Raw genomic sequence first — 26,976 nt, 5'->3', positions numbered from 1 at the left:
AGATAATAATGGTTTCTAATAATTATCTAGCTAGCTAGCTAGCTACGTGTAAAACCGAGTCTGGCTGTAAACGCAGCTAGCTAGCCAACTCGACTTTATAGCCAAGCTAGCTAGCTTGATACTCGGTAACATTAGCTTACCATGCTTTTCTGGACAACTGGACATCTCATCCTCTCGCCCATCCCAGTCGACTCCATCTTGCGACTCCTTGTCCCTTGGTCTTCTTCTAGGTTCAAAACCATATGGCTGTAGTCCGATGCCTTATTATCAAAAGCAACCCACTCGTAACACAGCCAAAACTGTTCACCTGTATCTACATCAAGTAAGGACAATGTTCCATTTGTTCTTTTTATGGTGCACGTGAGGCACATTTATTTATTTTTAAATGTAATCTTTATTTAACTAGGCAAGTCAGTTTAGAACAAATTCTTATTTACAATGACGGCCAAACCCGGACGACGCTGGGTCAACTGTGCGCCGCCCTATGGGACTCCCAATGATGCAGCCTGGATCCGAACCAGGTACTGCAGTGATGCCTCTTGCACTGAGATGCAGTGTCTTGCGCCACTTGGGAGACCAGCATATAATAGATTTGATAAACAATTTGCCCCAAAAAATCGTATTGAGACATAGCTAGATGTGCTACACATTATTGTTTGGGGGGGGGGGTGTCAATGTGAAATAACGTCCTTTAAACACGTTCTGTCATACTGAACGCAGCCCAGGTAAATGCAATCGATCAAAGTGTCATGACATTGATCATCCAATGGTGTGTTAGATAGCACCCACATACTTTTGACACCTCCTCATTATTATATTGGAGGAAGAAATACAGAAATAAATAAAATAAATATCAATGCATGGAATGAAAAGTGGGATGAATTATTTAATAATCATCTGCTTGTGTGCAATCATTTATCCATTTAAGTTTTTTTATTTGTGCAATTATTTATCTATTTACACTGCATTCGGAAAGTATTCAGACCCCTTCACTTTTTTCACATTTTGTTTAGTTACAGCCTTATTCTAAAATTGATTAAATAGTTTTTTCCTCAATCTACACACAATACCCCATAATGACAAAGCAAAAACAGGTTTTTAGAATTTTAGCAAATGTATCCAAAATACATAAAAATAAAAAAATTATACATTTACATAAGTATTCAGACCCTTAATTCAGTACTTTCTTGAAGCACCTTTGGCAGCTATTACAGTCTTCTTGGGTATGACCCTACAAGCTTGGCACACCTGTATTTGGGAAGTTTCTCCCATTCTTCTCTGCAGATCCTCTCAAGCTCTGTCAGGTTGGATGGGGTTGCGACGCAGCACAGCTATTTTCAGGTCTCTCCAGAGATGTTCGATAGGGTTCAAGTCCGGACTCTGGCTGGGTCACTCAAGGACATTCAGAGACTTGTCCCGAAATCACTCCTGCGTTGTCTTGGCTGTGTGCTTAGGGTCGTTGTCCCATTGAAAGGTGAACCTTCACACTGGTCTGAGGTCCTGAGCTTTCTGGAGCAGGTTTTCATCAAGGATCTCTTTGTACTTTGCTCCGTTCAGCTTCCCCTCGATCCTGACTAGTCTCCCAGTCCCTGAAAAACATTCCCACCACCATGCTTCACTGTTTCCTCCGAACATGACGCTTGGCATTCAGGCCAAAGATTTCAATGTTGGTTTTATCAGACCACAGAGGAAGTCTGGAGTTCTGTCAGAGTGACCATCGAGTTCTTGGTCACCTTCCTGACCAAGGCCCTTCTTCCCCGATTGCTCAGTTTGGCTGGGCGGCTAGCTCTAGGAAGAGTCTTGGTGGTTCCACACTTCTTCCATTTAAGAATGCTGGAGGTCCTTGTGTTCTTGGGGACCAATCAAATCATGTCCAATTAATTGAATATACCTCAGGTGGACTCCAATCAAGTTCTAGAAACATCTCAAGGATGATCAATGAAAACAGGACGCACCTGAGCGCAATTTTGAGTCTCATAGAATTTCGAGTCTCATATAAATACTGTTCGGTTTGTCATTATGGGATATTGTGTGTAGATTGAGGATTTTATTTTTTTTTTTAATCTATTTTAGAATAAGGCTATAATGTAGCAAAATTTGGAAAAAGTCAAGGGGTCTGAATACTTTCTGAATGCACTGTATGTGTGCATTTATTTATTTATTCATTTAATTCCAATTATGGCAGGTTTGGTCCTCCATATTGATATAGGCCAGTGATTTTGCTGTTCGTTATTCTAACTAGGCTTGGGCGGTATACCGTATATACAGTATACCGGGGTATTTATAAAAAGCCAGTGGACAACGGCGAGAGACCGGAGCCTTGTGAGTCACTCACTGTTGTGCAGCATGCACCAGGTGATCTAATTACAGTGTGGAATTCACAACTAAATGTTTGCCAGCTAGTTATCTTATAAGTATTAAGTTAACTGTTTAAAATGTGCTAAATGCATTGCAGTTGTGCATTTGGTTTGCTAATTTAGTAGCTAGTTCTTTATCTAGCTAAATGGTTAGCGCTTATTCCAATATCAAGCATTCACTATGTAGCATTTTTTTTGTTACTTTTATAGTTTAGGTCAGACACTGTCTAAAATGTTCACAATGCGCTCATTAACATTTAGTTAGCATTCTCTATGGGATTTTACATGTACTTATTAGCATTGCTTACCTCCGGGTTTACACAGTACACAGGAATTGAAAACAGCGCCCTTGTGTTCAGTGCCGGTATTACTGAATATCCCAGGGTCGGTATGAACGTATCTGGATTCCGCCCAAGTCTAATTTTACGATCTTTTTCAAAGTGCACATGAGAATTCAGTAAGAAGGACTGCACATTGTTGCATCCTCAACTTGCATGTTCTTTTAATATTAATTACCATAATCAAAACGAGATATCTGTCATTCTGAGCACCGTGGGTGCCCACCCTAATCAGGTTACGAACCCAATGCATATTGGTCCGGCAGATTTCTCAAATGTCCGGTAAATTGAAATGTTGCCGGTCAAATGTCCGGGGGCCACATTTTCCTAACGGAAACCCTGCTTTCAGCAGGACAATAACCGAAAACACAAGGCCAAATCTACACTGTACTTGCTTACCAAGAAGACAGTGAATGTTCCTGAGTGGCCGAGATTTACTTCAATCTACTTGACAATCTATGGTAAGACCAGAGAATGGTTGTCTAACAATGATCAACAACCATTTTGACAGAGCTTGAAGTATTTTGAAAACAATAAAAATGGGCAAATGTTGCACAATCCAGGTGTGGAATGTTCTTAGAGACTTTCCCAGAAAGAATTACAGCTATAATCATCCCAACTGTGCTTCTACAAAATACTGACTCGGGGTTGTGAATATTTATGTAAAATTTCTTAAAACATGTTTTCACTTTGTCATTATGGGGTGTTGTGTGTAGATGGGTGAGAGAAAAAAAATATTTGATCAATTTTGTGAAATAAGTCAAGGGGTATGAATACTTTCTGAAGAAACTATCTGTCTGGATTTTTATTTATTTTACCTTTAACTAGGAAAGTCAGTTAAGAACAAATTCTTATTTTCAATGACGGCCTAGTGGGTTAACTGCCTTGTTCAGGGGCAGAACGACAGCTTTCTACCTTGTCAGCTCGGGGATTCGAACTTGCAACCTTTCGCTTACTAGTCCAGCGCTCTAACCACTAGGCTACCCTACCGCCCCTGGATGAAGTGCCATTCTGTGACTTTGGCTAATACGCCTTTTTTTAGTTCTGGTATCGTTTTGGTATTGAGTATTGTGATACTAAACCTGGTATCATTATTGAAGTAAAAATGCAGGTATCGTGACAACACTAAGTCTGTCTTGGCAGCATCTGTAGCATACTGCACAGCCAAACTCATTTTCAAATAGACAAAAAGAAACACTGGTCTAAAACAAGCAACTACTTCTCCTTGGGGTTTCTTTTTTCAGAAAGGCTGTTTGATTTCATCAATCTAGAATCCATTTTAAGCTGCAAAGGCCAACTGAGGCAAGTATTTGTTTTTATCTGGCAAACTTAAAATGCTAACGTTATTTTGACCAAAATGACTGGTGTAGAAATGACGAAATGCTGAAATAATCGCAGCTATGGATGTGATCCATGTCTAATGCAGAGCAGCTGACTGTGCTGGTTCGATCTTGAGTGGACCATGGCATGGTTGGAAAGTTGATTGAAACTGTTCCATCGACGAGAGCAGCTCGCCAGAAAAGGAAAACTTGGCACAGGCCCTGCTTTTTCTTTGTGTGTTTTCAATTATCCGCCACCCCGTTTCAAAGGAAGTCACAAACACTCAACTTCAAGACAGGCATCCACTTCAATGATTCCGATTTGGGGCTGAACTGTGTGACACAAAAAAGGGAGACAGCCTGCACCGATCACAATGAGGCGGTTTTACATTCTCTGAAAAGGGACTGCGATGGTGGTGGCATTATAGCTTGTGATCTGTGGGTCGGAAAGGCTGCTTTTCGTCTTAAAATGACACTGAACATGACAAATGGAAATGTCTCCCATGGAGTCTGACGAGAGAAATGTTGGCCTACTTCTCCCGTTTGACTTAGACGGCCTCGGCATTCAAGATTTCTGTCTTGCCTACCCCATTTCAAGGGCTGTACATGCTATGAATGCAAGGCTGTATAAAAGCCCTGTGTGAGAGCCGGAGCTAGCCTTTTGCTGATGAAGAGGAATCGCTGTTCCACTGCAGCCAGGCAGGGGGAAGGCACTGCCCTTCCATTAGACGCGTGGGGTGGCCATTTGAGAGCTCAACGAGATTGGAACATAAGAGGCGAGCTTTGTCTGCCCAGTTTGCTGCCTAGTTTTCTGCAGTAATCAGAATGTTACTCAGGCATCTCGGAACAGATGGCTGGAAAGCGAATGGTGGGTCTGATCTCTACACACAACCCCCGTCTTTGGATTACACACCCTGACAGAGGAGCGGAGAGGGAGTCTGGAGAGGGAGTCTGGACTGGAAGAGAAACACGAGTCAGAGGCTGTTCTAATGTGAGGGCTAACCCTACTAGATCACAAGGGAGATTTCAGATCAAAAGGTTAATTTCTTCTGAGCGCGTGTGCGTGTATGAGAGAGATAGTGTGTCCCTGCTATGCTGAGTTCAAGTGTGCTAGTGCTGGTGGGTGTGTGCCTAGGTTTAACTGTTTAAAATCAGTCCCTCACAGACCGTCTGTCTCCCTGCTCCTCCGTGAGCAAAAATAGAATTTCAGTGGTGTAAGCTAGTTATTGTTAGGCTCTGTTCTCAAAGCTATGGCTGTGGCTCTGTCTGATGGTGCAGGCCAGAGGTCTGTGAGGGACTGATTTATTCATCCCGCTCCCGCAGCTTCTCATAATGCACCCACTCACACTTGCTGGCTTTCTGTCAGACTCTCACCCGCTACTGCAAGAACTGGTCCTGAAAACCAGTCCCACAATGTTATTTTAGGCATACAGTACGAGTCAAAAGTTTACACATTTTTCTTTATTTTTTACTATTTTCTACATTGTAGAATAATAGTGAAGACATCCCAACTATGAAATAACACATATGGAATCATGTAGCAACCAAGTGTTAAACAAATCAAAATATATTTTAGATTCTTCAAAGTAGCCACCCTTTGCCTTGATGACAGCTTTGGAAACTCTTGGCATTCTCTCAACCAGCTTTATGAGGTAGTCACCGGGAATGCATTTCAATTAACATGTGTGCCTTGTTAAAAGTACATTCGTGGCATTTATTTTCTTAATGTGTTAGAGCCAATCAGTTGTGACAAGTTAGGGGTGGTATACAAAAGATAGCCCTATTTGGTAAAAGACCAAGTCCATATTATGGCAAGAACAGCTCAAATAAGCAAAGAGAAACAACAGTGCATCCATTACTTTAAGACATGAAGGTCAGTCAATGTGGAAAATGTCAAGAACTTTTAATGTTTCTTCAAGAGCAGTTGCAAAAATCATCAAACGCTATGATGAAACTGGCTCTCATGAGGATCGCCACAGGAAAGGGAGACCCAGAGTTACCTCAGCTGCAGAGGATAAGTTCATTAGACTTACCAGCCTCAGAAATTACAGCCAAGACACATCTCAACATCAACTGTTCAGAGGAGACTGTGTGAATCAGGCCTTCATGATCGGATTGCTGCAAAGAAACCACTACTAAAGGACACCAATAAGAAGAACAGACTTGCTTGGGCCAAGAAACACAAGCAGTGGACATTAGATCAGTGGAAATCTGTCCTTTGGTCTGTACAGACCAAATTTGAGATTTTTGGGTTCAACCGCCATGTCTTTGTGAGACGCAGAGTAGATGAACGGTTGATCTCTGCATGTGTGGTTCCCACCGTGACGCATGGAGGAGGTGGTGTGATGGTGCTTTGCTAGTGACACTGTCTGTGACTTATTTAGAATTCAAGGCACACTTAGCCAGCATGGCGACCACAACATACTGTAGCGATACGCCATCCCATGTGGTTTGCTCTTAGTTGGACTACCATTTGCTTTTCAACAGGACAATGACCCAACACACCTCCCTGCTGTGTAAGGGTTATTTGACAAAGACAGGGAGTGATAGAGTGCTGCATCAGATGACCTGGCCTCCACAATCCCCCGACCTCAACCCAATTGAGATGGTTTGGAATGAATTGGACGGCAGAGTGAAGGAAAGGCAGCCAACAAGTGCTCAGCATATGTGGGAACTCCTTCAAGACTGTTGGAAAAATATTCCAGGTGAAGCTGGTTGAGAGAATGCCAAGCGTGTGCAAAGCTGTCATCAAGGCAAAGGGGGGCTACTTTGAAGAACCTAAAATATATTTTTATTTGTTTAACATTGTTTTGGTTACTACATGATGTGCTATTTCATAGTTTTGATATCTTCACTATTATTCTTCAATGTCAAAAATAGTAAAAATAAACAAAAACCCTTGAATGAGTAGGTGTCCAAACTTTTGAATGGTACTGTATGTGACACAGTTCACTTGCCAGCCATGGTCCCAGCAATTTTGCACCCTATAAGCAATATCAAAGTGTGCAAAAATAACCTAAGAAATAGGTTAAATTACCAAAGATTCTCATATGGCCCATTATATTAGTCTAACGGTATTACAGACGTAGTTTGAAGAGAGCAGAGTTTTATAGCCTACCTTTTACATTTACATTTAAGTCATTTAGCAGACGCTCTTATCCAGAGCGACTTACAAATTGGTGCATTCACCTTATGATATCCAGTGGAACAACCACTTTACAATAGTGCATCTAAATCTTTTAAGGGGCGGGGGGGTTAGAAGGATTACTTTATCCTATCCTAGGTATTCCTTAAAGAGGTGGGGTTTCAGGTGTCTCCGGAAGGTGGCGATTGACTCCCCTGTCCTGGCGTCGTGAGGGAGCTTGTTCCACCATTGGGGTGCCAGAGCAGCGAACAGTTTTGACTGGGCTGAGCGGGAACTGTGCTTCCTCAGAGGTAGGGGGGCCAGCAGGCCAGAGGTGGGTGAACGCAGTGCCCTTGTTTGGGTGTAGGGCCTGATCAGAGCCTGAAGGTATGGAGGTGCCGTTCCCTTCACAGCTCCGTAGGCAATCACCATTTTAGGAGTGGGACGATTTTCAGACAGACAAATATGGGTGATCAATATTTGTAGGCAATGTAGTAAACTGTAGCCTAATCCTATTTAGGAAGTACATTTCATTGGAAAGATAATGGCCCATTGCTTCTCCGCCCGTGCATAGGCTATAGCCTATTCTATTTAATTGAGACCACAAGCGCTACTGAAGTTGAAGCAGCAAGAATGATGAAAGCGGACACGTTTTGCATATAGGATATATCCTACTTTTTAGGAGGATGATTAGCAGACGGAGACAAATAAATGGGTAATCAATATTTATTGATAATCAAAAAGGCGCAAAGCTCCCTCACCATGGTAGCCTATTCACGCGGTAAGCCTTTTCCTTTTCAACGACGATTTTTAATTGCACCTCGACTAATGCTGGTTGACCGCCCTCCACTTCTTTCCACGATCAATATTTATTGACAGGCACTGTAGTATAGTTTACAGTTGAATCATATTTACTTTAATTTCCTTGGAAAGATAACGGACACGTGATTCTCCAACCATGTATGGGCAGCCTACTCTATTTAATTGAGCCCGCACATATACTAGGCACACTTGTTCTCACACGCCCAACTAGGAAGAGAGCTAGGCAACCTAACGTAAAGCAACAAAGTCTGAGTGTGTGTCAATAACGCAACAAAGATGTGCTTTTACAATACAATAGGTAGGCTAACGCCATACAAAGCAGAAAGACGGCCGTTCACAAATAATCTGCGGAACGACAAACATATTTTAACTAGTATGGGCTATGTGGGACGCTAGCGTTACAGCCAGTGAAATAGCAGGGCGGCAAATTCAAAACAACAAAAATCTCATAATTCAAATTTATCAAACATACACCATTTTAAAGATAAGATTGTCCTTAATCTAACCACAGTGTCCGATTTCAAAAAGGCTTTACGGCGAAAGCAAAACATTAGATTATGTTAGGACATCACCTTGACAAGAAAAACCACACAGCCATTTTCCAAGCAAGGAGAGGCGTCACAAAAACCAGAAATACAGCTAAAATGAATCACTAACCTTTGATGATCTTCATCAGATGACACTCCCAGGACTCAATGTTACAAAATACATATGTTTTGTTCGATAAAGTTCATATTTATATCCATAAACCCCATTTTACATTGGCACGTGATGTTCAGAAAATGTATTCCCACCAAAACCCCCGGTGAATGAGCACATCAACTTACAAAAATACTCATCATAAACGTTGATACACTTTACAATAGTTATTGAAAGAATTATAGATATACTACTCCTTAATGCAACCGCTGTCAGATTTTAAAATAGCTTTTCGGCGAAAGCACATTTTTCAATATTCTGAGTACAGAGCTCAGCCATCAAAGCAAGCAATACAGTTACCCGCCAAGTTCTGGAGTCAACTAAACTCAGAATGAGTATTATAAATCTTCCCTTACCTTTGCTGATCTTCGTCAAAATGCACTCCCAGGACTTCCACAAGAAATGTTATTTTTGTTCGAAATACTCCATATTTATGTCCAAATACCTCCGTTTTGTTCGCGCGTTCAGGTCACTAATCCAAAGGCATAATGCATCCTTTGATTTTCTCTGTCCCCTATCCTCCAGGCCGGCTCGGTCCTCCCCCCCTGCTCCGTGGCTCGACGACTCACTACGAGCTCACAGAACAGGGCTCCGGGCAGCCGAGCGGAAATGGAGGAAAACTCGCCTCCCTGCGGACCTGGCATCCTTTCACTCCCTCCTCTCTACATTCTCCTCTTCTGTCTCTGCTGCTAAAGCCACTTTCTACCACTCTAAATTCCAAGCATCTGCCTCTAACCCTAGGAAGCTCTTTGCTACCTTCTCCTCCCTCCTGAATCCCCCCCCTCCCTCTCTGCGGATGACTTCGTCAACCATTTTGAAAAGAAGGTTGACGATATCCGATCCTCGTTTGCTAAGTCAAACGACACCGCTGGTCCTGCTCACACTGCCCTACCCTGTGCTTTGACCTCTTTCTCCCCTCTCTCTCCAGATGAAATCTCGCGTCTTGTGACGGCCGGCCGCCCAACAACCTGCCCACTTGACCCTATCCCCTCCTCTCTTCTCCAGACCATTTCCGTAGACCTTCTCCCCTACCTCACCTCGCTCATCAACTCATCCTTGACCGCTGGCTACGTCCCTTCCGTCTTCAAGAGAGCGAGAGTTGCACCCCTTCTGAAAAAACCTACACTCGATCCCTCCGATGTCAACAACTACAGACCAGTATCCCTTCTTTCTTTTCTCTCCAAAACTCTTGAACGTGCCGTCCTTGGCCAGCTCTCCTGCTATCTCTCTCAGAATGACCTTCTTGATCCTAATCAGTCAGGTTTCAAGACTGGGCATTCAACTGAGACTGCTCTTCTCTGTGTCACGGAGGCTCTCCGCACTGCTAAAGCTAACTCTCTCTCCTCTCATCCTTCTAGACCTATCTGCTGCCTTTGATACTGTGAACCATCAGATCCTCCTCTCCACCCTCTCCGGGTTGGGCATCTCCGGCGCGGCCCACACTTGGATTGCGTCCTACCTGACAGGTCGCTCCTACCAGGTGGCGTGGCGAGAATCTGTCTCCGCACCATGCGCTCTCACCACTGGTGTCCCCCAGGGCTCTGTTCTAGGCCCTCTCCTATTCTCGCTATACACCAAGTCACTTGGCTCTGTCATATCCTCACATGGTCTCTCCTATCATTGCTATGCAGACGACACACAATTAATCTTCTCCTTTCCCCCTTCTGATAACCAGGCGGCGAATCGCATCTCTGCATGTCTGTCAGACAATATCAGTGTGGATGACGGATCACCACCTCAAGCTGAACCTCGGCAAGACGGAGCTGCTCTTCCTCCCGGGGAAGAACTGCCCGTTCCATGATCTCGCCATCACGGTTGACAACTCCCTTGTGTCCTCCTCCCAGAGTGCTAAGAACCTTGGCGTGATCCTGGACAACACCCTGTCGTTCTCCACTAACATCAAGGCGGTGACCCGATCCTGTAGGTTCATGCTGTACAACATTCGCAGAGTACGACCCTGCCTCACACAGGAAGCGGCGCAGGTCCTAATCCAGGCACTTGTCATCTCCCGTCTGGATTACTGCAACTCGCTGTTGGCTGGGCTCCCTGCCTGTGCCATTAAACCCCTACAACTCATCCAGAACGCCGCAGCCCGTCTGGTGTTCAACCTTCCCAAGTTCTCTCACGTCACCCCGCTCCTCCGCTCTCTCCACTGGCTTCCAGTTGAAGCTCGCATCCGCTACAAGACCATGGTGATTGCCTACGGAGCTGTGAAGGGAACGGCACCTCCATACCTTCAGGCTCTGATCAGGCCCTACACCCAAACAAGGGCACTGCGTTCATCCACCTCTGGCCTGCTGGCCCCCCTACCTCTGAGGAAGCACAGTTCCCGCTCAGCCCAGTCAAAACTGTTCGCTGCTCTGGCACCCCAATGGTGGAACAAGCTCCCTCACGACGCCAGGACAGCGGAGTCAATCACCACCTTCCGGAGACACCTGAAACCCCACCTCTTTAAGGAATACCTAGGATAGGATAAAGTAATCCTTCTAACCCCCCCCCCCCTTAAAAGATTTAGATGCACTATTGTAAAGTGGTTGTTCCACTGGATATCATAAGGTGAATGCACCAATTTGTAAGTCGCTCTGGATAAGAGCGTCTGCTAAATGACTTAAATGTAATGCAATGTAATGTAATGCATAACGCGAGAGCGCAGAACCATAGACTAAAAGTCAAATATTTCCATTACCGTTCATAGAAACATGTCAAACAATGTTTACAATCAATCCTTAGGGTCTTTTTAACGTAAAACGTCGATAATATTCCAACCGGACAATAGCGTATTCATTACAGAGGAAAAAGGAGAGACGTGCCAATGTGCCCGCGCAGTAAACAACTCACTGGTCCCAGGCAGTCCACTGATTGACTGAGCTCCTATTCTCTGCCCAGTAACAGTAGATGGATGAAACAAGTTTCTAAAGGCTGTTGACAGCCAATGGAAGCGCAAAATGACCCCACAATCACTGTAGTTTGAATAGGGATTAGATAGAACTACAAGTCACTTCCTGGTTGGATTTTTTCTCAGGTTTTTGCCTGCCATATGAGTTCTGTTATATTCACAGACATCATTCAAACAGTTTTAGAAACTTCAGAGTGTTTTCTATCCAAATCTACTAATAATATGCATATCCTACGTTCTGAGCCCGAGTAGTAGGCAGTTTAATTTGGGCACGTCATTCATCTGAATTTCTGAATACTGCCCCGTCACTAAAAACTTTATCTCAAAATTGTCTGCCTGACCGCCCGCTCCCAAACGCATCATGAAAAATGACCACCCCGCCGCAATGATATCTGTCAGGTCCCAAAAGAGATCATTGCGACGGGGTTGACATTTTTTATGATGCAGGCCTCTAGTGCAGGTAATGCTCCACTGGAGCTCTGCTATGTGGCGTTACTGTGGAGAAGGAAACGAGGGTTGTGGTACAGCACCACCTTTCCCCGCCTGGGTCGCATAGAAAATACACACACGTACACAATGGCTGACTTCTAGAGTTTAAACCCAGAACCCGTATTCCGATAAGGTCACCAGAATGCAGAGAAAACAGAGAAAGATTGCAAAACCGGTCCCCCCGGTCACTTGATAGGATGGATCCAGAGAAACAGACACGGAAATGGGAGAGAGTCCAAGTTGTCTCTCCCTGCGCCACCCCTCCTCCCCGTTTGCACAGCCCTGACTAACCCTGAGTTGTAATACAATAGCACCAGTCATAAGTCACCATGGGCAGTGAGAGAGGGAAAGAGAAATAAAAAAAATGAAACTATTGAGAAGAGAAGGGCTGCTCCCAGGTGCACAGGAGACCTCCTGTCACGCTATAAAGGCCTGGATTTGACTGTGAGAGCGCTGGAGCCTGACATTTCACAGGCGCTGCTTACACCCAGACACATTCCCTACAGAATACTCCACACTCGAGAAAAAGGAGAAGTGGGAAAAGAGAAAGAGATCCAAAAATACCTATTCATTAAAACCACTGCTCCAGGAGTTAATTCAAGGAGTTAAAATATAGACAGTCTAATAAAGACTGGATGAGAAACCTGAGCCCTGACTGACTATCAATCAAACTTTGCAGCGGGATAACAAAGTAAAATTGTTTGAAATGAGTCTAAATAAATCATGTCTGGATTCACTGCTGAGAGAGGAATGCTAGAAAGCTTTAAACCCCTTGTGCATACAGCACTTTTGCTACAGTAGAGTCCATTGATCTCCACGCAGGTTGCGGTAACTGGCAGTGAGGAAGGTGTCTGGTGCTGATTCAAAATGAAGGCTCACTCTTTGTGAGCTTGGCATGTAGCTGGGATATTACAGAAACCGCTTGCATTGCTAATTAATGAGGAGGTAGCCTATTGGCAACAGAAGCTCACTTGACATCCAGAAATCAACTTCAACTCCTGAACTTTAAGGAAAGGCCAACTACCACAGGCCACAGTAAATTTGTAATGCCCTGTTTGGAGCATTGAGCAAGCAAATGCAGACCTTTTTGTGGTAGAATGATCCCCATTTTACGGCAGGGCGCTTAGTAGGAAAAGTGTAATTACGTAAGTGATGAGGTTTTTATGACAGCCTATATTGTCTAAAGAGATGAGACAGACTGTAGACAACCAGGAGACATTAAAATAATCGTCAAAAGCGGATTACGAGGGATTTCAAAAAGAGAGTCTCTCATTCACCTCAAGTAATTCCATCTCTGACACAGTGGAAACATGCAATCACCATCACTGAGGTTAATGTCTGTACAGGCCACTGCAAATTCCCTGTGTTGTCCAAACAGGAAAGGCATGTGAAGGTCATGACTGTAGAATGGGTGCTGTTAGCCAGTGTCAGCTGCTGACGACTACATAATGTCAGAAATGGCCTATTGATGAGATTTTAAGGGCCACACAGGATGATACCATGTTTTTTTGCTAAAGAATAATGTAATTTTAATGCGACCAAGCCTTTAACCTCTCTAAGGGGTGTGGGATGCTACCGTCCCACTTGGCCAACATCCAGTGAAATTGCAGAGCGCCAAATTCAAAAACAGAAATACTCATTATAAAAATCCATAAAACATACAAGTGCTATACATCGGTTTAAAGATGAACTTCTTGTTAATCCAACCACGGTGTCAGATTTCAAAAAGGCTTTACGGCGAAAGCATACCATGCGATTATCTGAGAACAGCGACCAGCAGACAAATCATTAAACAGTTACCAGCCGAGTAGAGGAGTTACACAAATCAGAAATAGTGATAAAATGAATCACTTACCTTTGATGATCTTCATATGGTTGCACTTACAAGACTCCCATTTACTCAATAAATGTTTGTTTTGTTCGATAAAGTCCCTCTTTATATCAAAGAACCTCCGTTTGTTTGCGCGTTTTGTTCAGTAATTCACAGGCTCAAAGGCAGTCACAAAGGACAGACGAAAAATCCGAAAAGTATCAGTAAAGTTCGTAGAAACATGTCAAACGAAGTTTATAATCAATCCTCAGGTTGTTTTAAGTCATAATAATCAATAACATTTCAACCGGACAATAGCTTCGTCAGTATAAAAGGAAAACAAGAAAGGCGTGCTCTCGGTCGTGCGCATGAAAAACCTGTGGGACACTGCAGTGTCCACTCATTCAGAGTGGTCTCACTCCGTCATTTTTCAGAATACAAGCCTGAAACAATTTCTAAAGACTGTTGACATCTAGTGGAAGCCATAGGAAGTGCAATTTGAGTCCTAAGTCAATGGATACTGTAATGGAATTCAATAGAAAACTACAAACATAAAAAAATGCCACTTCCTGGATGGATTTTTCTCAAGTTTTCGCCTGCCATATCAGTTCTGTTATACTCACAGACATTATTTTAATAGTTTTGGAAACTTTAGTGTTTTTTTAATCCAAATCTACCATATGCATATCCTAGCTTCTGGGCCTAAGTAGCAGGCAGTTTACTTTGGGCACGCTTTTCATCCGGAGGTGAAAATAGTGCCCCCTACCATAGTGAGGTTAATGTGTCTAAACAAAGGATTACTTATTGACCCTAGAGAGACGACAGAGATATCTTGTCCTTTAGTCACAGGATTTCCTGGCCTGCCGGCATGATCCTCACAGAGGGAGTAAACTGCTTCCTCTCCTCCTCCCCCACCCCCACCCAAGACAGACACAGCGAGAATGAGTTGAACTGAATGCCCCCTACCATTGAATGATAGAGGTTGAAAATGGAGCAAGATGACACATGAAACCTCCCGCCACAGAGTTCAGCACTCCCCAAGCTCCAAAGATAAGCAGAAAACCCTCTCAATGGAATACGGATGGATGTCCTCTTCTATACAGCACAATCAGCTATCACACAGCTCATAGCGAATGAAACTTTGATACCTTTTCCTGTCGATCTTACCAAGTTCCATCCGATGAAGACTTTGAAAAGCATACTATCAAGATGACATGGAGAAGAGTACCCAGTAATTATTTCTAACGGGTAACTCTAGCCTGAAAGTGCCCCCCAGCTGACTAACTGCAGGCTGGAAAATGCTGAGGCTCTTCGACACTCTCCCCCCCAAAAATCTGCTGCCAGAACAAGACATCCAACACTGCCCCTGGAGCTTCACTTTTGTCTCAGCGTATGGCGGTGACATATGGCTGACAGTTGGAACTGATCTCCTGGTGCAAAGCCTCTTCTAGAGATGGCTTGTCAATACTCTCCAGCGTCTCTGTCAGAAACCTTATCAGAGAGCAGCGGCACTCAGGTTTGTCACATCTTTGGCATCCTACACGCTGAAGCCTTCCACCACCCCCTCCCTCACTCCTCCCCCCGCTATGTCAACAAGCAACTTGTGTAAAAACAAGACTGCCCCTTTGAGTGCCTGAGAACATCTTCTAGAAGGTTCGAAAACGGGGGCCTGGGTTACTGCTCAGGCCTTTTACTAATGGCATGGCAGTGAAGGGTCTGAGCAGTAACCCATTGTTGAAATGACTGGCATACATAAAAGGACAGGCATCTGCAATATGTAGTGGTACAGACTGATGCTTATGTTGGGTCTTGCATAACATACTTCACTTGTTTCTGGGCTATGGGGTGAGTACAGCAGCGTGAAAGTCCCCTGAGGAGCCATTAGTGTTAAGATGGAGCCTCATGCACTACTTAACACACCCATCAAATTCAGTGATTACATGAGAGGTTTCGAGACAGTACAAAGCTCTTATCCCCCACACAGAGAACCAGATTACGTCTGTAGCTCACTCAATTTGAAAGCAAAGTGCTACATTAAAACGTAATAAATCACTTGTCAAGGCGAGCTAGATATGCTAATATTCCAGCAGCAAACAAACAGACAGCATCTGCTGTAGTTCAAAGCAGTTGACTTAACAGCAGCCAAGCGCAAAATCGAAGACAAGACAGCTTGTTACTTACCTTTTCACTTTTCACTTTCTTCAGGTTTCTGCATTCACTGTTGTCCATCTCTTCTGGATCACATTTAATGGCTAACGGTGGTACAACAATCCCTGTGGAATCCAGGGCGATATTCCCAAGTGGTTCGGCCACAGCCAAGTCTGTATTTTGCGTACCCTCAAATGGGATGCTACGAGGGCCCGCCAAAGGCAGATTTGAGGCACCCAACTCCTTCTCAGTATTAGCCACTCCTGTAGCCACAACTTCACTTTTCTCCTTCTTACTTTTCCCAGAGCCCACCTCCTTGTCTTTCTTTCCACTAGGAACATTACGGGAGGCTTTACTGCTCTTCTCAGCACCCTTTCCAGAGTTGGTGTTTGTTGTGGGACCTGTGCCAATGGCGGGTCCCGTAACCTCGCCCTGGGTTCGCACCTGGGCGTCTTTCTTTGCCCCGTCTGTAACCGAGGCCTTGCCACTTTCCTTTGAGTTCTTACTTCGCTTGGATTTGGGTTTACTCTCTTTGCCTTGAGCAGCGGGTACGGGGCTAACAAATTTTATGTTGTCGGGTAGAACTGCTACAGCGCTGGGAGGGGCAGCCATGCCCCCACCGTCTTTAGTGCCAGACATCTCAAGTTTGTCCTTTTCTAGGTCTGCGTCAAGGTCAATGATCAGATTGCCAACACCTATATCCCATTCATCACCGCTGTCATAAGTGTCCACCGCATTAGAGTCCACACCTTTCCCGCCTGCAGTGCCACTGCTTAGGGACATCTTAGTGCCAGCGGCCCAGGCGCGCCACAGTTAAGTCTGACCTTCTCAGACTACTGGAGGCAGTGGGAGAAGGGTTACAGCAGCTTTAGGGTCTTCTCGGTATCCCCTTCCCAGTAACCCACATTGTTGCCCTGTAAAGAGAAGAGAAAATGTGTGAAAATTCTGCAGTCAGAAGCTCTTAACATACCAAGATAAACTATAATGAGATCATTAGAGATTCTAATCAAGTATAGCAGGAAAGAAATCAGGGCTTGACATTAACTTTTGAGAGGCCACTTGTCCCCCCCCAAAAAAGGTCTGTAACTCCATTATTACAACATTGTACGATGCCACTTCACTACATAAAATGCATTACTATCTTTTTTACCATAGAGAATCAGAATAAAATGTAGGCTACACTGTGTCTATTGGCTTCTTTGCATATTCAAGCCAGTCTCAAAATACAACACTCCTTTTTAGGCTCTCTTGGTAGGATGGTTGGCCCCCCTTGTTAGGCTATAAAATATTGCAACACAACTAAATACTTTTTATGTCTTTATAAAACAATTCCCTACAGGGCTCGAAATTAAGGGCATCCCGTCGTCCCTGGGACGATAAAAAATATATCTACGGTTCAAAACCGACAGTTCTAGGACCACAGACCAGAATTCATACAACCCCTGCACATTAAAAAACGTTTAAAAAAAGCAATGAGGCTGATGCAACAGATCTGACCATTTATCTTAAAAATGTTGACAAAGTTTTATTTCTTCATATTATAAGCTCAACAATGCGCATAGGCTACACACGAATGTTCCAAATTGCAATTAGAGGTAAAACACAGTTCTCAAAAGTGCACCGCACGTGTGATCGGTTTCATGTGACATAGATGAAAATATCCATTAGATATTAAGAAAAAGCTGAGCTCTAAAGATGCATCAACTTACATGGGTTAGGGATGGATTGAAATGTACACAATGGATACCTGCAGGAAAATGGGGGTCATGCTTTTTCAATTCCAGTCCAGGGGAAGGTTTAATAATGTTTCAGTCTAGTCCAGGGGAGGGTCATGTAATTTGTAATTGATGAAATGTCAATATTTATCAGTGTTTTAGAATTAGTTGCTCATTAGGCTACATATCGATGTGTGCCCGCTGCCGACCCTCATCTCTGATTCTCCGCTGGGCGCGCAATACCAAGTGCACCTATAGGCTATTTAGTGGGGTCTCAATCAAATAATCCATAGCCTATAGGCTAGTGTTTCCCAAATTCAGTCCTCAGACCACAAGGGGTACACGTTTTGTTTTTTGTCCTAGCAGTACACAGCTGATTCAAATAATGAACTCATCAACAAGCTTGTATTATTTGAATCAGCTGTGTAGTGTTAGGGCAGAACCGAGTTTGGTGAAACGCTGCTATAGGCTTCGAAGTTCATGCTTGGAGAAGCACAGAGCAAAGTTATATTTCTAAGAAAGTTTTATTTACACCATCCCAGCAGCTAAACTTCATTACATACCGCAATGGACATCGCAACCCTGAGCCCTGGCCTGCTCTTGCTGATCAAATACTTTTTTGTGTGCTGCCTAACCAATGGCCGTGGCACAATCGATCGGAAATGGTGCTTAAAAGGTAGCTAATTCGACTAGGCATAATTCATTTAAACCGTCTTCATTTTAATTAGACTTTACTAACAACAAGGGGGCTTTGTGTTGGGAGCCTATTTGTCCCCATTTAAGAAATAAGAGGTGGTCCTACCTGTTTGACAGACAAAATGAGGCTATAGGCTGCTATATCCATAGATTTTGTCGGTCATTTCCTCCATTCACCTTGCACTGGTTTTGATGGGGTATGAGAGGGTATGACATAGGCCTACTTTTTTATTAACCTACCCCTTATTAGCTTAAGTTAAGAAAATAAAACAGATCTGATTATATAAAGTGAACTATAAAGAGCACTTTGTCACGTAATGCTTTATGATAGAAACAAATTGTAAAATAACCGGAAAGACGTGACTCCGATGCATATGGAGATATCATTGTTTAATTTACATGACATTCAGAGGCTGAGCTACAACCTATAGCGGGGAGACAAAAAATGGACTTTGCTTGGGAAGTAATCGAATTATTTCACTATCAATTGATTAAGCTATTCACTTTCTGTACAATAGAAAATGTTTAAAACCAGACAGCTTTTAGGGAAACACTTGTGACCTTCTCTCGTTGGATTAAGCCACGGAAGAAGAGTAGCCATCAGTTAAAGCTTACATTTTTCTGTGTCAGTAGGCCTTCTCTCTCTGGGGTGGAAAGGTAGGCCTAATTTTTGAAAGTACCATGATCAGATTCCTAATGACATCTCAGATGAAATTATTTGCAAACAGGGACAGCTTCGTTGCAAACACACCGATTTGACAAATATGATAAGATGAACACATAGGCCTCTCTCTCTCTCTGTCCATTTTTAGCCAGTAATTTAGGTAATTTGTGTGGTATAAAACAATTATTCAGCTCATATGTAAAATGACGTAGAATTGCATGAAACTTTTATGAAAGGCAATTTTTTTCTCGGCCCTGCAAATACGATGATAGATTTATGCAATGCTTTTACTATAAATGGGATATTTCCGACCATACTCGTCCACAGTGGACTGCGAACACACAACCTTCTGGCCTGCAGCCCTTTGCAATACCAAAATTCCTGCGTTGCCATGTAATGCTTACAGGACGAAGAACCGTTTCTAAAACGGCATATCTAAGGCTCTGGTCTGTCCAAGAAGTGAGGGTAGACAGTTCTCTGCTATTAATTATTATTTTGGGGTATAGGGGAGGGTCCGTTTTTCTTTCTTCAAGCATTTAGGGAGGGTTCAGGTAAATAAAATAAAAAATGGAGTGCCATCCATTTTCATTTCAGAGAGGTCCGATTTTCTCCATGTCACCCTTATAAATAATGTTTACGATTATGCATTTGGCTGCAGTACAATACAATAATTGGCATTCTTCATAAAATGACATAGAACGTCTAAGTTTTAAACAATTAAATAGTTTCCAAAATGCTTACCACCGCCGCTCAGATTCAAGGTCGGTGATGTGCGGTGCGCAATATTTCTGTAATTAAAAGTCTCATTAAAAAGTTTGTCCACATTTTCTGGCGCATCCCTCATGTTCGCATCAGTTTGGACATGAGTCTGTAACCAATATGCAAGTAGGCTTTTTCATTTATGTAGCCTACATGAAAAATAGATTGTAATATTATTTTACTTATCCATTCATAAAACTTTGATCTATATTCTTCTTGACCCAGACACCAGGACAAGCGTTCATTTTGAGCCCAGGAAAGTATCCACTTTCAGAAAGTATTGTAGACATTTGCCAAACCTCCAAATCACATTCAGACAAAAGTATGAAGTATATATATAAGCTGGAAGTAGAAGCCTAAGTATTGTTTTCCATTAGTTTACTCCAATTAGGGAAGGGGTGGTAAGGTTAGGGGAAAAGAATAAATAAAATACATAAACAATATATACAGTACAAGTCAAACGTTTGGACACACTTATTCAAGGGTCTTTATTTTTACTATGTTCTACATTGTAGAATAATAGTGAAGACAAAACTATGAAATAACACTTGGAATCATGTAGCAACCACAACAGTGTTAAATCATAATATTTTTTATATGAGATTCTTCAAAGTATCTCCCCTTTGCCTTGACAGCTTCGCACACTCTTGGCATTCTCTCAACCAGCTTCATGAGGTAAACACCTGGAATGCATTTCAATTAACAGGTGTGCCTTGTTAAAAGTACATTTGTGGAATTTCTTTCCTTAACGCATTTCGTCCAATCAGTTGTGTTGTGACAAGGTAGGGGTGGTATACAAAAGATAGCCCTATTTGGTAAAAGACCAAGTCCATATTATGGCAAAAACAGCTCAAATAAGCATCATTACTTTAAGCCATGAAGGTCAGTCAATTAGGAACATTTCAAGAACTTTGAAAGTTTCTTCAAGTGCAGTTGCAAAACCAAGCGCTATGATGAAACTGGCTCTCATGAGGACCGCCACAGGAAAGGAAGACCCAGAGTTACCTCTGCTGCAGAGGATAAGTTCATTAGACTTACCAGCCTCAGAAATTGCAGCCCAAATAAATGCTTCAGAGTTAAAGTAACAGACACATCTCAACATCAACTGTTCAGAGGAGACTGTGTGAATCAGGCCTTCATGGTCAAATTGCTGCAAAGAAACGACTACTAAAAGGACACCAATAAGAAGAACAGACTTGCTTCGGCCAAGAAACATGAGCAATGGACATTAGACTGGTGGAAATCTGTTGTTTGGTCTGATGACTCCAAATGTGAGATTTTTGGTTCCAACCGCCGTGTCTTTGTGAGACGCAGAGTAGGTGAATGGATGATCTCTGCATGTGTGGTTCCCACATTGAAGCATTTAGGTGGTGTGATGGTGCTTTGCTGGTGACACTGTCAGTGATTTATTTAGAATTTAAGGCGCTCTTAACCAGCATGGCTACCACAGCATTCTGCAGCAATACACCATACCATCTGGTTTGCGCTTAGAGGAACTATCATTTGTTTTTCAACAGGACAATGACCCAACACACCTCCAGGCTGTGTAAGGGCTATTTGACCAAGAAGGAGAGGGATGAGTGCTGCATCAGATGACTTGGCCTCCACAATCACCCAAACTCAACCCAATTGAGATGGTTTGGGATAAGTTGGCCACAGAGTGACTGAAGGAACAGCAGCCAACAAGTGCTCAGCGTATGTGGGAAGAGAATGCCAAGAGTGTGCAAAGCTGTCATCAAGGCAAAGGGTGGCTACTTTGAAGAATCTAAAATATATTTTGATTTAACACTTTTTTGGTTAGTACGTGATTCCATATGTGTTATTTCATAGTTCCGATGTCTTCACTATTATTCTACAATGTAGAAAATAGTAAAAATAAAGAAAAACCCTTGAGTGAGTAGGTATGCCCAAACATTTGACTGGTACTGTATATATTTACAAAAAAATGTAATATGGGGGATTGGAAATGATGCAGTTGCATTGATAGAAGCCAAAATCTGCAATGTTAAAGCTGATGTACAGAGAATACTTTCTAAACAGTCTCTTTGACTTAAAGGGTCGCACACAACCCACCGAATGTGGATCTCCGGTTGGTCTACAGATTGTTCAGAGCACTGTTGACGTCTGACTGTCAACACTTTCGCGTGATTCTACGTGCAAAGTGCAACAGCTTTGCTCATCATAAACTGTACCATTCCTGACAAAGAAAAAACAATAACCAAGCTTTCTCGATGCACTCAAGTTCAAGGAGAAAGCTGCCTTTGGGTTTATAAGCCACATGCATGCCAACAGTGAGCTGGGCTTTGCCAGGGAGGGTGAGGTTTCCACAAACCCCAAACACATATGGAGTCCATTTCCTCTTTTACCAGCAGGTTGACGTCAGACAGGACTAAAGAGACCCCTGAAATCAAAGCCACAAGCCCTGACCCAGAGATCAATCTCCTTTCTCCTCACCAGAGCTCCCCTGCCACAGGATATTTAGTCTAATTAACACCCTGACATATCAATCCAATGAGGTCAACAACAGCACGAAAACAAGGTTGAATTCTACTGCTGGCGTCAAAGCCTGCATGCCCTCTTCGCTCTCTATCTCGAGTCTGAATGAGCCATAGCCCCAAGACTTAAGCTAATGGAAGAGAATGAATAATATGTCAGCATTAATGAAGGTCTTAATGGAGGCAACCACGCTCTTATTAGGCCTACCTCTCCATTATGAGAGACATTTAATGTAACACAAAGAGATTTGCATTCATATCAGTGGGGGTGGGAGGTCCTGACTTACAAAGGACACACTAACACTGGCATTGTTCTTGGTTAGGAAGTTCTGGTTGATCTTAGTCAGCTGGTACAATCAAACAGACCAAAATGTAAGGCAAAGACAGTCTTCATAACCAGTTTTGCTCTGAGCTATTGGTATTCCTCACCCTAGCCTGTTTACATGTGACAGACCAATAAAGAGCGAAACAAGACCCAGGCGTTTTATGGGCCCTGACACAAAGCCTCCATTGAGGCACATCACAGCCCTTTGCCGCTTTTGCTTTCCTAACACTGGGTCAAAAACAACTTGTGTGCAGGAATAGGAGCATCTCTTTCACAAGCCTCCTTTTCAAGGCACTTATCATATGAAAGCATTGGTGTAACCGCTTCGCCCCTCATGACAATGGAAGGCTTTTCACACACACACAGAGACAGAGAGACAGAGAGACAGAGAGAGAGAGAGAGAGAGAGAGAGAGAGAGAGAGAGAGAGAGAGAAAGTCAGATTCCCCATCATAGCCTACAGTTTAGGGCTACTGTAAGGATTAAAAGTAGGGCCCTATAAAATCCGCGTTGCAGAGGACACGGACGGAATCCAGACTATAAAACGGAATTCAACAATATATATATTTTTTATTGAACTTAATAGAAAATTCATGAACTTGCCTAAGTTAATCATCAGACATGAACCAAACGCATCGGTGATTTGTATTTTCCTAGAACTTTCTGAAATGGCACAGGAATGCCCCTGTCTGTGTTTGCGGTGCGTGCATATGTTTACACTTTGTGTAGCCGTTAAAGATGATGCTAATGATAACCTTCTTCTGGTAGAGATGGAAAGGCTTTCCCAAATGAAATGTTAACTACAAAGTAGAACATGCCTACCTAATGCCATCATGATTATTTGCATCAATCCAGTGGTCAGTGGTCATTTGATTTGCAAACTCTAACCACGAGTGCAACAGAAACATCACTAACGAAACAGGTCTCTTGATGGTGCACACTTGGACTAAAGGGTAACTACACCCCAAAATCCAAATTTCTTCTATTTTACCCAGACCTCAAGTGGTCTCCTGATGTGGTTTAAGTATTGTTGTGGATTTAGAACAATCCTCGGGGGGCCTGATTGGTGTCACACTTTGTCCCAGCCCCAGCTAACACACCTGACACCAATAATCACTAATCATTATCTTCAGTTTAGAATGCAATTAGTTTAAAATCAGCAGTGTTTGCTAAGGATGGGGAAAGTGTGACATCACTCCATCCCCCAAGGTCTGGAGTTGCCCATCCCTGATTCAGAGCATCGGTTTTGGTTGTTTTTCCTATTAAAATGGTGTGATTTTGAGAGTGAAAACCTGGGGGGAAAAAAATTGAAAAACTGAAACCTGGCAAATAAAACAGATTTTATAGGACCCTATAAAAAAAGTATGTCATGCCATTATTGACTTATCACAGATGCTAATTAAACCCCTGGCTATGTGTCAGAAAATAAAGCTCAGATTAAATTCTCCTACTCGCACTTGGGATGTTTGCATAGAATGATAGCCGCATACTGAAAAGAAAGTCGATTTGTCAAAGGCTGATAATTGAATCACAACACACAAAATCCTCCAGGGATCCTACAGGAAAAAGGAGATAGTCGGTGGATAGGTATCCATCAATATAGCCACTATTTACAGCTAGGTCAGCATTGGATTCTTGCATTGGATTCTTGCTCTATCTAGCTCTGGCTGTGTTGCCGAGTGCTCAGCTGAACTCTGACACGCTTGGAGGCAGGTTCAAATGCTCTGTTGGAGCTTGATTGGCTGTGTGGCTAGATGGTCAGACAAGGGTGACAAAAACTCTCAAATAGTCTGGTCTAATCCTTTAGATAGTCACAGGGCTTGAGCCTGATGAGAGCTGCTAACATTAAAATCAAATAAAATCCCAACACAAAGACCTAAGAGGCCACAAGAATCAGGAGGAATCTTGTCACAAAAAGACAGTAAAACATACTGCACAAATTGATGGGTTCTACTTGATAAACACTTAGGCCTAGCTGTCTGACTATCAATTAGGGCTGGGAATTGCCAGGGACCTCACGATACAATATTATCACAATAATTAGATAAGGATACAATATGCATTGAGATTCTCATGATTCTCTATGTATTGTAATTCGCTACTGCGATTTATTTATGATTACATATTCCAAACCCAGAACACACACACACACACACACACACACACACACACACACACCCTTTGGCTGAGGTATCAAATTGCGTGGGGAATATTAGGACTGGACGGTATACCGTATTTAACTATATACCGTTATTGATGCACAGACCGGTGTGGGTTTTTACTTTACCTTCTATAATGGTATTTGAATGTTTGGTTTGTTAAATGTGATACATCCAGTTCTATAGTTTACTCTGCCACTTGAGTCATCCCTCTCCATGCAGCTTTCCACAGCCCTGATCCCACCCCGTCACTCAAGGAGCGCATTTGTTGTTGCTTGACCACGAGACACTTTCGTTCAGTCTGCATGGTCAATGCAGCACATGCAACAATGTTGGTGACAACGATGTTGTTTCCATTTTGAACTAAGTATAAATCCACAAGCGTTCTATAATTACAATATCAGTTTGTGTTTCTTACATCTGCAAACAGCTAGCTTGTATTTTATTAGCAAGTTACGATTTAGCTTGTTAGCCACTAATGCTAGCTAACTAGCTATTAAAAGTACTGAGTCAGAGCAAATGAAGCTAACTAATACAGCCTGATCCCAGTACTGGTGGAGGCATAAATCAGCATGTTGTTTGTGCAACAGTTTCTTCTAAATCGAAGAGGAATAGGCGAAGTATGAATATGTTGGCTACATGAATAAATATTTAATGTAGCAAAAGATTATAGGGTCCCCTAGGAAACACTGAACATCACTTTGGTTCCTACCCTGTCACAATAACTCGTCCATGGCATTTTCATTCGTTGTCATGCCCACTATTATTTATATTCTAACTATAGAATTAGAATACACATTCTATTTCCAAGATTCCAAAAGTTCACCCAAGTGTTTTGATCTAAATTGCAATTGCAACATTTGGTTGAAAATAAGTATTTTTTGTATTTAACTGAGCAAGTCAGTTAAGAACAAATTCTTATTTACAATGACGGCCAAGGAACAGTGGGTTAACTGCCTTGTTAAGGGGCAGAACGACATATTTTTACCTTGTCAGCTCGGGGATTCTATCCAGCAACCTTTCGGTTACTGGCCCAACGCTCTACCAACTAGGCTACCTGCCGCTCCGGTGGCCTAATTTATTTGCCCATATCATGGCAGTGTGGATAATATGTGTGAAATACTTGATATTGTATGTGATATCAACAGAGAGGTATATTTTCTGGGTGATTTTAAATATTGACTGGCTTTCATAAAGCTGCCCACTCAAGAGAAAGCTTCAAACTATAACCAGTGCCTGCAACCTTAAGGTTATCAGTCAACCAACCAGGGTAGTTACAAACAGCACAGGAATGAAATCAGCAACATGTATTGATCACATCTTTACTAATGCTGCAGAAATTTGCTTTGATGCAGTTTCCAAATCCATCGGATGTAGTGATCACAATACAGTAGCCATATCTAGGAAAACCAAAGTTCCAAAGACTGGGCCTCATATTGTGTATGAGAGGTCATACAATAAGTTTTGTTGCGATTCCTATATTGATGATGTAAAGAATATTTGCCGGTCTGTGGTGTGTAATGAGGAGCAAACAGACGCTGCACTTGACACATTTATAAAATTGCTCAATCCAGTTACTAATAAGCATGCACCCATTAAGAAAATGACTGTAAAAGTATTAAATCCCCGTGGAATGATGATGAATTTAACATTTGTATGGTTGAGCGGGATGAGGCAAAAGAAATGGCAAATAAGTCTGGTTGCACTACCGATTGGCAAACGAACTGCAAGTTGAGAAATCATGTGACTAAACTGAACAAAGAAGAAGAAACTGTACTATGAAACAATGATAAATTATATAAAGAATGATAGTAAAAAGCTTAGGAGCACCTCAAATGAAATTTTGGGCAAAAAGGCAAACTCCGCTCCATCATTTATTGAATCAGATGGCTAATTAAATCACAAAACCCATTGATATTGCCAATTACTTTAATGATTTTTTCATTGGCAAGATTAGCTCATTTAGGCATGACATGGCAGCAACAAACGCTGACACTACACATCTAGTTGACAACTGACTTTCACCACGCTAATAGTTGAAGGACATTCAAAAAGCACAGTGAATTACTGAAAATTGGCTGAGAGAAACTGCAAAAAATATTGTGGAAGCTGTTTTGTTAGACTTCAGTGCGGCTTTTGACATTATCAATCATAGATCATGCT

The 26,976-nt window shown here is 42.6% G+C and overlaps 1 protein-coding gene across 1 annotated transcript in view; it reads right to left on the bottom strand.

The window, feature by feature from the left end:
• znf609a (zinc finger protein 609a) overlaps positions 1 to 26,976 on the bottom strand; it is a 198,516-nt gene that overhangs the window by 91,412 nt on the left and 80,128 nt on the right. Inside the window, exon 2 of the mRNA XM_014123959.2 lies at positions 16,036 to 16,916. Coding sequence (XP_013979434.1) covers positions 16,036 to 16,785 — 750 coding nt within the window. The 5' untranslated portion in view covers positions 16,786 to 16,916. The remainder of the gene's footprint in view (positions 1 to 16,035; positions 16,917 to 26,976) is intronic.

This window comes from Salmo salar, chromosome ssa10 (assembly GCF_905237065.1).
Source record: "Salmo salar chromosome ssa10, Ssal_v3.1, whole genome shotgun sequence".
In the NCBI taxonomy this organism is placed as follows: Eukaryota; Metazoa; Chordata; class Actinopteri; order Salmoniformes; family Salmonidae; genus Salmo; species Salmo salar.
Note: the sequence above shows the minus strand (reverse complement) of the source record. Positions and strands in the feature narration are given on the sequence as shown.